The sequence below is a fragment of the Porites lutea genome, chromosome 4 (assembly GCF_958299795.1).
Source record: "Porites lutea chromosome 4, jaPorLute2.1, whole genome shotgun sequence".
In the NCBI taxonomy this organism is placed as follows: domain Eukaryota; kingdom Metazoa; phylum Cnidaria; class Anthozoa; order Scleractinia; family Poritidae; genus Porites; species Porites lutea.
In genome coordinates, this window is record NC_133204.1 from 21,168,887 (window position 1) to 21,182,028 (window position 13,142).

Genomic DNA, 13,142 nt, shown 5'->3' on the forward strand with positions numbered 1-13,142 from the left:
CTGAGCACTTAACCTCGTTTTGATACAGAGGCCGCGGGGAACTCGGAAATGGCCTCAATATTAGTGTACCTTCGTCAGACAACTTAGGCACCGGAAGCAGTTGACTTGCTCAGTGGTGAATTTGCTAAATGGTGAATGCGACTTATTATCCCCAAAATTCTTCAGTAAAGAAGACAGTTGATGCTTCGCCCTATAACATAATTGACGAAGTGGACTGCAACCTTTCCCGTACAAAAATTATCAGGGACAAAGAAATGCGTCGCCTGGGAAGTCTGCTGTTTGATCAAGGCCGTAGTAAGAGTGCACTGTTTTTACAGAATCTATGCTGTCGTGCACGGTTGTGAAAAATTTCACTGAAACTAGTGATGGCCACTCTTTTGCCCTGACATTAAGACTACGATATATTTTGCCAACCAAACGATTTTCCAGTCCCTCCCGGACTTCCAGGCCCTTTCGACCAAACGCGAAACTTGTTGTTGCTTATGTTTTAGTGCAACCTAATATGAATAAAAGGCGTCTTGAAATTTCAAAATCTGATTGAGCCACGAAAACTGTTTTATAACCCTGCTTTGCATAGTTTACTCCATCATTCAATATCTAGTACCCAAATACCCGCTCAGTACGTTTTGGCCCGCTCCGAAAAACAAACAGTTAACAATTCATAAGTCTATTTTCAAACAACCGTAATTTACTGCAATGCTGACCAGAAAATGTCATCGAATAGACTAGTAGTTAGTAAGTTTTGTATCAGTTTAAGATATAAAACAAATTGATCAAAAGCTGATTTTTCATGAAAATGTCAACTCACAACAACGCACAAGAAAATTCAGTTTGAAACAAGAATTAACCTCACCTGGATTGTCGAGAACAGACTTGAATTATGCCAGTAGAAGATATAACCTTTTTGCTCTCTTTGTCTATCAGTTTTCCTACTTCGCTGCTTGATACTGTAAGTCACCATACGATTTGCCGCTAAGGAAAAGGCAGGCTGCCATACAATTTCCCGCCAAAAACATGACATGGACTAGTTTTTTTGAAGTCCCTAGAGCATTTCCCTTTTGAAGGAAAAACGGATGCACTGAGGATGACGTTGTCTACACGTTTCTTTTATGTGGCCTGTAGACGATCGACGACGAAGGTATGAAAGAAAGATCCAAAGTTTATGATAGCCTGCGAAAAATGTTATCACACCCTTGTAAATGCTCCTTATCTCCTAAAGAAACTTCAGAAACTTCATGGACAGGTTGAACAAATTATCGTTACTTCTTAAAGGAGCTGTGTCACGAAACGCACCCAAATTAGGAAATTACAAAATGCCCGTTAACTTAATTAAGAGGAACATAAAAATAACCGCTTAAAACTTTAAAGGAAAGTTAAAATAACATAACAGAAACAACAGATGTCACGGATGGGCAAAACTGAAGAAGACTGAAACGGATTGAAATTAGGATTTTTGAAAACTGTTCAGCCTAACAGTTTTCCAAGTTGATCCCTGCTGCTTGCAACTTCAAAAATAATGCTCGGGAGACATACTTGTTGTTTGTCTTGGGTCTCTGATTTTGTCATTTACATGTAATTTCTTTGCTCACTTTAAGTTCCATAGCGATTGAGGGCGAGTAATTGGCAAAATTAAACAAAATGAACTGGACTGCCGTGACACAGCCCCTTTAAATGACCAAAGAAAGGCAACGATGACCCGTAATAAAGCGTTAAATCATAGTAAGAACCTTGATCACCAAACAGTTCGCCGGAAGAAGAGGAGAAGGATAATCCATGGTGTCCCTGTGAACTATTTTGCGCGGTTACAAAGCATATTGTGCGAAGTGTTTTGTTCATGGGCGACCATTTTCCCCTCGATCTGGCGGTTTCGATTCATACTGTTAACATAACATTTAGTACCGTTGTTAGTTTGCATTTGGGTACTTTTTGTGGTTTTGTAAAGCTTTAAAAAAGAAACAGCGTGCCTAATTTTCTGTCCTTTTACAAAGATCCTCAGTTGCGATGGCCTGGTGAAGTTTCGTTGAAGTGCGGTTTCGCCTCAGCTAAACCTCAGCAAAAGACAATTCGCCCAGTTTATCAGAATTAGACCCAATTTTTAGCGGTAAGTGTTTGAATATTGTTCATTGTCTGTTTGCCGTTGAGAAAGGATAAGTCCAGTGTAGTCTGAACTTTTATGGCAGCCAGTTGAGTGCCAAAAAGGACATTATTTCGCCCCAAGTCCCTAGTCACATTCACACAAACTTTAGTATAACATTAATGTGGCTAAAGACTAAAATCACAAAAAAAATAGAATTTCATTTTTCAAAGTCCAAAGATAGTTCTTTTACCAACGAGGTTTCATTTGAAGGGTAATGTGCCGATCAATTTGAAACTTATCAGCCCCCGCCCCTGGAGGCACCCCCCCCCCCCGAAATTTGTATTTTTTTCAGACAGGTCTTTTGAATTTTCTGTCCAGTGTTCTACCATGGTCCTGGATTTGATTGTCAAATGCCCCTCACTTAAATAATTGCTGTTTGGTAAATGTTGTGACTTCCTCTTAGTTTTCACAGGAGCCATAAGGGTTTGTGAGGGTTTGCTTGGTTGTGAGTAAAAACTACCTCCTTAATCACATCACTTTTTGATAGACGTTGTTGGTCATTTACCATTATTTTCAGTTCTTTCACTTTTCATTGGCAAGTTATTCTAACCGTAAATAACAACAACGGCAACTTCTCCTAAAACCAAGTGTGGGACGCACCTTGACACGTAAATTAAGTCTACTTGATGTTGGATCGGCAGTAAAAAATACAAAATTTTAAAATTACATTATCTGGTACCTTAAAAAATATTGCATTGGTTTTTTAGTCCTTTTGTTAATGAACATAGCCATTCCGGCACTAATGAAACAGGGTGCAAAGAAAATCATTTTTATAACTTGCCATTCGGGCAAGCTGAAGCTAGCATTTACTAGCCCAGACGTCATTTCAACTAGCCCCAAAAGCTTTTCGTCGAGCAGAATTAATTTCACACTTCTTCTGTTATTCGAATTCCTCAAAGAAAATCACATGCCCGTCGGGCAAGTTTAAAAACAGATTTCACTAGCCCGATAGCAAAATCCACTAGCCCTGGGCTATCGGACACTACTTTCTTTGCATGCTGTGAAATGTCTTTTCCCGTAAACATTTCCTTCTCATAGATGTCATGGAACAACATTGTTAGACACCATGCAGATTGTATAATGAAATTTACCTTCAGACACACCCATTCAAATTCTCTCTCTTACCCGTCCTCCCCACCCCAGAAATGCCTTAAAGATCACATTCCTTACTCCACCCCCCCCCCCCCCCACCCCTGTGGAACATATAAGTTGTTGAAGTTTTAAACTGATTGGCAAATGACACCATATTCATCCAAGATTATATTTAAACTAAGAGACAGGTGACAAAATTAATAATCTTGCATAACTTTGTCCTTAGCACAGTTACGGCATGTAGGTAACCACCAAAAACCGGCTTTTGCAGTATTAGGTGTTGCGAGAGAAATCCTACAAAATATGAATTATTTAGTGATTAACTGTTTAAAAAAAGGGAGAATAGACAGATTTCATGAAACAAATTTCACAATACATGTAATTCGTAATCAAAATTCTCAGTGAATTTCTCATTTTTGAGTAGCAATCACTCATTTTTATGTTTTCTGTGCTGTGATCTTTTTAATCTATCATTTTATATTAAAGATCCAGAAGGTTTATCTGTAACTATTCTGGTTTTAGGGTGAATAACAAGATTTTTTTTATCAGCTTGATAGAGACAAAAAATTGTCTTGTTGTTAGCTTACTTTCCTCATTTGATTTTTTCATTAATGCCTGTCCCCTGTTTGTAACTTGTGTCAGGACCTTACATTTCCCTCTACAGTAAATATATTATTATTTTATCAATTTGCATTAATATAAAATGTGATCACTGATTTTGGAATGCATATTGTGCAGATAACATGGCAGAAATTGTCACACCTGCTTGTGGCGCAGGGGGGACAAGTGGGAATATGGATATGGACAAAAATGGCAAGTAGCTTTAAATAAAAGCATTAAGCATTAAATTAAGCATTCTTAATTAATCAGCCTGTTTCAAGATCATGCTTGCCAATTCCCTACTCCAGAAACTAAGGAGTGTAAGGAGAAGGGGTACAAGTTTTTAGTGCAACAATTATTTCTGGAAATCCCAGACTGTATTCAAAGCTAGTACTCATTCTCCCTATAGTTTCTTAAGTGTAAACTTTTACTAATACACTGGCTTGGGCAGTAGCTGGTCTTGTTGACCGGCTAAACAAGTTTTAGCTCAGTCTAGGCTAGTTTCTGACCAGTCAAAAATGACCAACAATCAAAGCAAAATTTTAAACTCAGCCCCGCTGGCTCATTTCTGCATGACCAGGCAAAATGTTGAAAAGTGGCAAACTGCTAATAAGCTTTCAAAAAGCTACAGAACAAGATTGTCTTATCTTCTAATTTGTAACCGCAAGCAGCTAAAATTAATATTGTTTAATTTACCGTAATGATTCGATTTAGCGCCCTTCTTCCAATAAGCGCCCCCTTCCAAATAAGCGCCCCCCTTCGAATGTGTTTTTATGTTAATAAGCGCCCCTATTCTAATAAGTGCCCCCATTCTAATATTATTACAGCACCTTCAGAGTACGTATCAAACGTGGTTTATCTTCCTTTAATAGCTGACATACGTAATAATGTATTACAAAAACAGTGGTCTTCGTCTGAGTTTCTCAACTGTAATGTCCATGTGAGTACATAATTCCTTCAAACGAATAATTTCTTCCTCAAATTTTGTGGCGATTGCTCTGCTGGTCGTTCTGGCCAGAAAGGATCCAGGGACAACAAGTCCGTTTTCCAGTCTCCTTGATCCAGTCACTTTGACCTGTACATTGTTCTCATAGTGGGCTTTGAGAAATGTGAATGTAAGGAAGGAAAGTTCCATCGGCACATGTCCAACAAGTTTGTTATCAGCTTCAAGGTAAGTCCCAACTGCGTATTCATCGTGCTCTTTAGCTTCTTTACGGTCATCTTTCCTGCGTGCCAGTTTTGTTTTGAACATTAGGTTGTTTCTCAAAAAATTAAATAAGCGCCCTGTCCCGAATAAGCGCCCTGTCTCGAATAAGCGCCCTCCCTTGAGGTACCAAAAGTAAATAAGCGCCCCGGGCGCTAAATCGAATCATTACGGTAACTGTTTTTGTAACTATTTACAGAATTTATGTGAATAAGTTTATACACAGTTAGTTTTGGGAGGACCTAAAGGGCGGCGGTAAATAAGCGCCCCGGGCGCTAAATCTAATCATTACGGTAACTGTTTTTGTAACTATTTACAGAATTTATGTGAATAAGTTTATACACAGTTAGTTTTGGGAGGACCTAAAGGGCGGCGGAAATCGATCCTATCCAATGTGGGGGTTAAATATTTCCTTGAGATCATTGTTGATCAGGTCTCCTCTCTGCTGTAGGGCCACCAAATAGCAGGGAATGTTTCTCTGCATCTGTTCAGTTCAAATCCTCTTCTGCCACCCATGCTATTGAACACCTTACAGGAGCACTAGAGGTATATGTTGATGAAACTACATATCAGATAGTAGAGGAATTAGACACAAGGCAGGCCTTTGGGCCATTAACCAACCCAGGTTACTCAACTGCTGTCATGGAACAAGGGGTAGTAAGTTCTGATCCTCCTATAGTACAACAGAACAACACAATGGAAAGGCAAGACTCTTCTGTAATGGACATGGATGACTCCAATGAGTTTTTGCAACAAGGTCCTTCCAGTAATAATCTGTTAGTAGTACATCAGGGCACGGCAGATAGCCAGGCCTTTGCTGCCATCAATACAGAACAGTCAACTGCTGTCATGCATATACAACAAGAATCAGCCGTTAATGAGCCAGCTATTGAACATCGAACAGAACAAGTAGAAACAGTAACTTATCAGATCTTGGAGCAAGGCACATTGAGAGCTAGAAACAAACTCATCGACAGCAATGGCTACACTTACAACATCAGAACTCATTCTAAAGCAGCTACATATTGGCAGTGCTCTGTAAGACCTAAAGTAAATCGTTGTAAAGCTTCTGTGGTACAGCGTGGGGATTCATTCTGCCTCGGAAAAAGTGGCCACAATCATGCTCCCAAGACTTTATTAAATGCTCGCACAAGAATTTGAGCAAGGGTGAAACAGCAGGCAGTAAATAATCCACTTAAATCGGCAAACACCATTGTGAACGAGGTATGCTTAGTACCACGTAGTAACTTTCAAAGTTCTTGTGAGCATTCAAAATAAAATGAATGAATGAATGAATGAGCCGCAACCACTTCAAAAATCTTTTAAGGGGGTCGCAACTACATGTAGAGCTGGCGGTTAAGTTCTTCTGAAGGTGGATGGTGCTATCCATTGCAATTACTTAGTCTCGCTTACAATTATTAAATTACTATCAGTCTATCCAGCTTTTGAACCCGTTGTGGGTACTCCAGCGACCTACCACTGGGATAGGCGTGTGCTGCCCAGGTGATTAAACCCCGACCCTATTTTAAGATAAGCAAAACGAGTTTTGACATCCTATTTTATACTCAACCTGAAAAAAGACTCCGAATTCTAGGGAAAAACAAAGGATACAAATTAAATGGCAACACACAAACCTTCGTTGAACAGATGATTTTTTCTCTTGTGGCTGGGTGTTTACGCCCTGCACCTGAATTTTAGCTGATTCAATGTGGGTACACGGTCAAAGGATAATACTGGGAACAAAACACCAATAAGGGCAAAAATGATACGCTACTGAAGGTTCAAGACCCTGAAAAACCATACCCCATAGTGTAGGCCATTTGCAAGACGGCATAATTTTACTGCAAGACGGCATAATTTTACTACTAATACAGAACTACTACTGCTGCTGCTGCTGCTGCTGCTACTGCTGCTGCTGCTGCTGCTACTGCTGCTGCTGCTACTGCTGCTGCTGCTGTTGCTGCTACTGCTGCTGCTGCTGCTACTGCTGATGCTGCTGCTGCTGCTGCTGCTGCTACTGCTGCTGCTGCTGCTGCTGCTGCTACTGCTACTGCTGCTGCTGCTACTACTGCTGATGCTGCTGCTGCTGCTGCTACTGCTGCTGCTGCTGCTGCTGCTACTACTACTATAAAAATGGACGAAAAAGCGAAATGAAGTCTGGTCTTAGTTAGTAAAAAGACGTCATCATGCTAATGGCCCATTGTTAGGACCACTCAGATCAAAAAGGATAATCTGAAGTCCTTTAGATGAGTCGACTTGAGCTCTCAACGCCCCGACTTCGTTCTGACAATTCGTGTGCACAAGTACCTCGCTTAAATGATAGATGAGTTCCGGCGCTTGGTATTCTTATTGCGGTTAGATTTTTGTGATTTTTTGGCTGTATTAAAGAGTAACCTTTTCTCAAGCCTTAGATGAAACTTTTTGTTTTGCTGGCATCAAATAATAATGTCAGAATCTTTCTCTTAATTATTTGAAAGGTTCTTCTGGAAGAGTTTGGTGGTTCGCCAGCCCCTGATTTTGTAAAGCCAGCGAGTCTTGCTAGGAATGCAAACAGAGCACGTCACTCGTTAGGACCTCGAGATGCTAACAACCATGCGTTTGTATTGGATGAGGATCACTTACCAGTGGGGTTCCTGCGGAAAGACATCGTGAAGCAAGGGAGGCGGTATCTTTTATTTGCAACCGAGGAACAGATACGACTCTTGAGTAAAGCAAAGAGTTGGTATATAGACGAAACAAACAAATTTTGCCAAGAGCCATTTAAGAAGCTTTTAACAATCAGCGCCTTTGTAACTGTTGATTATGATGCCAAGCAAGTGCCGCTGGTGTTTGCTTTGATGTCTGGCAGTGAAAGAAAGGACTACCGTAAGGTATAATTGTAGGGAGTTTGCTGACATGTCACGACGGCGACGGCAACAAGAGCGTCAAAAAAGCAATAGACTGAATAGGCAAACAACAACTCTGCATCTGCGGCACGTTCTGTGCCGCACTGCATAACTTCGACTTGAAAATGCCTAATTTCACGTTTTATGGTGCAGGTGAATTAACGACAACGAAAATTTCTTTCTCTTTCTGAACTTGGTTATGGTTCTTAGAAATTCAGCTCCAAAAGAGTTCTCTTGCGTTTGAAAAAGTAACCGAGTTAGAATAAACGTGATAGAGATTGAAAGAACGTGAGTTCAATTTTTAAGGGCCTTTTTTTCCGCCGTCGCCGTCGTTCCTTGACCGTCGTGGTGCAGAGACAGCACGGCCGAGTGTTAGAATTTTCCCATGATTTCATTTGAATTGTGAACTAGTTTTGTGAAGGTATATTTTCTTATGTACAATTTGGTTTAGACAGCAAATCGAAGACATCAACATCATCCAAGATGCGCGCATGTTATTCCCCGAGTGGGTTTTCTAGTAACACAAAACCATTAGCATTAATGACTCTTACAGCGTTGTCGAGATTTTCTGTCAAGATGCGCGCATGTTATTGGGTTTTCAAGTAGCACAAAACCATTAACATTAATGACTCTTAAAGCGCTGTCGAGGTTTCCTTCGATTTAAAAACGAATGATGTCCTTCGATTTAAAAACGAATGATGTTAATTAATTGGGCCGGTAGGGGGGGGGGGGGGGGGTGCAGATTTCTATATCCAGTTGGACAGCTGCATATATTGTCAGCCCATGCCACCTTCAGCTGGACTAAGCAAAGCTAACAACCGATTAAAATACGATTACTAAAGTTTGTTAACAGTTTTTGCCGCGCTATTACAAAAATCACAAATTATAGGTTACACTGGAGTCTTCTACGTGTTTCATATAAACAAAATAAAACGGAAGTGGTTTGATTTTTCAGTCTTTTTATACAGCTAATTCTGCCTTCCTTTTCACTCTTGTAGGTTATAAAGAAAATCCTGCATTTACTGCCCTGCGGACCATCCGTGCGGGAAGTTACTCTGTTCTTTGATGAGGTTTTGTGGGCTGTGTTACGTCGTGCCCTTCCTGATGCAAATATAAGGGGATGTGTTTTATACTGGATGAAGGCTGCGTGGAAAGCAGTAAGTGTGGATTTTAAAACGAATCAAACCTGACCTGGAACTTTCTACTGATTGGTTTTTCAGAATCCTTTTTTCTTAGTTTCAAAAGCTTTGGGCGGAGTTTAACCCCTTTTTAAACAAAATTACGTTTTATGCCCTTTTTAGTTTGCCGAACGCCTTTATGTAAATACCATTTATTGTGAACAATTTCGTGAAAGCATATGGCGTGGACTTGAAAAGCATTTGTATTCTTAAAACAGCCCACTGAGGAAGATATCTGGAGGTTCAAAGATTTGCTAAACCGTGGTCTAAGTTAGACTTCGTTTAAAAAATAACCGACAGATTTGAAAGCTTTCGGTTTATATTACTCACGGGTTGAAGTGCATGTAGGTTCTTTCTTTGCGGATTTAGAAGCTTTAGGTAATTTTCTTTGCAGATCCAGGAGCTTAAGCTGCAGATTAAGTACCAGAATGACAACGAAACCAACCTCTTTCTTCGCAAAGTAATGGCTTTACCGTTCTTACCAGAAGAAGAGATTCAACCAATGTTTGTTCGGCTGTGGGTGCAAGCGTCTACCGCACCTTTACAGCTTTTCATTCAGTATATTTCAACAGCTTGGATATACAACACAACCTGGCCGCCATCAACTTGGAGCGTGTTCAACTCTGCAGTCCGTACACACAAAGATGCAGATAGATGCCATCCTTCGTCAGGCAAGAAGCCGATGCCTTTGTATCTTCTCGTCAACTTTTTATACCAAGAAGCAAGTGAGCTTACCCCTCTACAGTTTAAACCGCTTTCAGAAAAGAAACTAAAAAAGATGAGAGTCACACTAAGCAGCCACCCGGCGGCAAAGTTCTTTCATCATTGGGAAGAGTACACTAACAAAATGAAGTCAGCGGCGCAGCTGCTTAAGGCATGCTCGGATGTTACTGGGTTAATTTCATTTAAATAGAACAGTTTCATAAGTACTGTATTTTATCTTTAGGTTTGGTAACTTATTGTTAGATTTAACATTTTCTTTGTGGAGAAAATTACTAAGGGATTATCAAAAATGAGCAAAGTGCAAGTGTGTACTTTTTTAACTGGGAACAAAGTAGATTCGACTTATTTTGCGTTTGTGTGAGTAATAGTTGTCCACTTTTTGCAGCAGTTAGAAACTTAAAGTTGAAAATCACTGGCGTTATTTTTTAAACGTAACCAATGGGTGTCAGTTGAACACTAACTCCGGGTCGGAGTCGACGTCTGTTAGTTCTTCGCTCTTATTTTGGATTTTGTGCTCTTTGTTTTATTTACTTTTTAACCAAACTATTTGAACTGTTTAACCTTTTAGGAAATGTACAACATTATTGATGATTTACCCGCCTAAGACAAGCACTTGGCCTCTGATCTTGGTTCGGATGTCAACTGTCCAATCGGTCAATTGGCTACAATTTCTGCAGACTGTCAGAAAACATACTGTCCACTTGAATGCAGTGAAGGGCTGCTTACCGCATTTCCAAATCTCTTGATACTTGATAGTGACAAGTTGATTTTTTAACTGAAATACGCCATTCGAACCTCTTTATGATTACCATTTAGAGGTGAGGCATTAAAACAAAAACTCTGAATATTTCAAGGGCACTAACCATAATAGTTTGGGGGATATTCTCATTTTGGCCACCCAGCAATTTCGCTATTTTCGATGGTTGCTATTTTCTTTGATATTTCTTGCAAAGAGCTTTCATGATGTCTCAAGTTTAAAAAAAAACTGGTGAATAGGAGGCTTCAAACCTTTAACATCGAAAAATGATGTTCATAGGGTGCGGTTTTGTCTTTGGGAAATTCCAAATCAGGATTATTTTACCGAAAAAGGAACCATTGGGAAGTATATCCTCACCTTTAGCAGCCTGGGATCGCCTCTTATCGGGGAGGCCGATGACAAGGAACGACATGTTGTGTTACTAAGATATGATCGTCGCCGTTGAAATATGTAACAATATAAGCAATACGAATTAACCAGGAGAAAAATTTTCTAGACTGTTCACAGTCCCGAATAATTCTGTAAGACCGTCTACCGTGCATCGCCCCCTATAAAGCAGAGACATCAGGGAGCTTTAGCAACGACGACGGCAACGCCGAACGAGGACGTCAAAACAGCAAAAGGTTTATTACGCAAAACAACAACTTTGCATGTGCATCACGCTTTTTTGTACATTTCTTTACCGTCCTTGCACGACTACGACGTGAAATTGCCTAATTGCAAGTTTTATGGAGGACGTAAACAGGCGACCACGAATCTCTCTTTCTCTCTCTAAACTTGAGTGTGGTCCTCAAGAAATCAATTCCAGGGAAATTTGCCTACACTTGCCATTTTCAGCAAATTGGAATAAACGCGACAAAGATTGAAAAAACGGGGATTCATTTTAAAACTGACGTTTTCGCTGCCGTTGCCGTCGTAGATGCTAAAGCTCCCTAGTCATCTTCAAGCCAGACTCGTTCTCGACGCGATCTTACGGAGAAATAGGGGACTGTGAGCTGCCTAAAAATTTTGGGGCTTCAAAGGGATTGGAACCCATTTCCATTCATTCCATTTTAGAATGGTTAAAAAGGATATAATTATGTTCAACAGTTTTCATGAATTAGATCATATCACGTGCCATGAGTCCACGTGACTTTAGACTTCAAATCGAGAGTGGCTATACGTTAACTTTATGCAATAGCTGCGCTCTCAATAGAAAGTTTGGCTTTATTGTCTTTTAGTAATGCTATTAGTTGCTGATCTGGTATTTCACCGCTTCAAATCTCTTAATTATTTCACTGTTTTTTTTAAATTAATCTCAATGGGATTTAACGTGAAGATCAGAAAGTCGACTGACAAAGCGAAAATACTGGTAGCAATCCTATAAGTCGCTGTACCTGTAGAGATCACAGTTTTTTATTTTTGCCCATCATAAACCAAGTTCAAATTGCTGGTGGTTGTATTTAAGATAATAAAACACTTGCTAGGTCTGATTTGTTCTGTTATGAAAAGAGCCGACTACCCGTACAACACAGCGCCTTGCAAAAACAGTCATCCATAAATCATTAGCCACACCAAAGAATCGCAAATCTTTGAATTAGTTACAGCGTTTGCGGAACAAAAAGACAACTTACGATTATCATTGAAAAGTGGTTTCCCGCCTTAACTGAATATATGGTTCAAAACTTGTTCGGTAAAATTCAACTTATCCAAACTGCTGCGGGCAACAAGTCAGTGATGTGGCCAGCTATAACAACCAGAGAACAATAACAATTTGCTATGTATCGTCGATATGTGAACAACTTTATATTTAGTTATCAGAGAAGAAAAGCGACAAAGTTTTGGAGGCACGAAGGTTTCTGGCGTTGTCCGTTTTCCTGCTAAGGAGGACCACTTCCTTTAACAAAGCGGACTTAGATTTTGAGTTAATTAACGTATAGTTATTTGTGTTGGAGAATGCTATGAGATCCACCTTGGCTTTTCTGGTGGTTTTGACTTTCTATTCCGGAGGTGCACAGGCCGGTAAGTCTTATATATAGATCCTAAAACGCCTTTCAGATTATTTCTTTTTCCTCGAAGATAACAAAAGATTTTAAAAACTTCTAGTTAAGGATTGTTTTGATAACGAATAAATAATTTTGTGAAGTGGTAGGTAACAAATCAAACTAAAACATTTGAAAATAACGGGAAAAATATATTTAGTTTCTGACATTCTGAAGTACCATCTAGGTCTAGTGTTGCCAATCTTAGGTTTTGATTGATCTTCTATTTTTACCGCCCAGTGATCAGTTGACTAAACTGATGTACTTGGAATCCGAGTGTCTTGAAAAGTCGCCGATCGCAAGCGGGTCATTTAGATAGAACCGTTCTGTGGTTTCAGTTAACTAAGCCACAACGCTGGCCTATTAGGAACCACCAAAACTTGTCACATAATTATGTTTGGATTGCTGACAGAGCTTTTTGTTAACCTTTTATGATCGGCGGTCCAGCAGCATTTGTTTGCTTTTGTAATTGATGGATTTACTGTGGTTGTTCTGAATCAGTACCACAGCGTGAAACACTCTCAAACAAATTTAACGAACAATTT

The 13,142-nt window shown here is 39.8% G+C and overlaps 1 protein-coding gene across 1 annotated transcript; it reads left to right on the forward strand.

Moving 5' to 3' along the window:
• Positions 1-1,829: 1,829 nt before the first annotated feature.
• On the forward strand, positions 1,830-12,048 carry LOC140934380 (uncharacterized). Its single transcript, XM_073384014.1, has 7 exons — positions 1,830-2,101; positions 3,968-4,042; positions 5,485-6,180; positions 6,732-6,745; positions 7,511-7,903; positions 8,917-9,075; positions 9,491-12,048. Exons 2-7 carry the CDS (start codon positions 3,973-3,975, stop codon positions 10,007-10,009), a joined length of 1,851 nt encoding a protein of 616 aa, XP_073240115.1. The 5' UTR covers positions 1,830-2,101; positions 3,968-3,972; the 3' UTR covers positions 10,010-12,048.
• Positions 12,049-13,142: the final 1,094 nt, after the last annotated feature.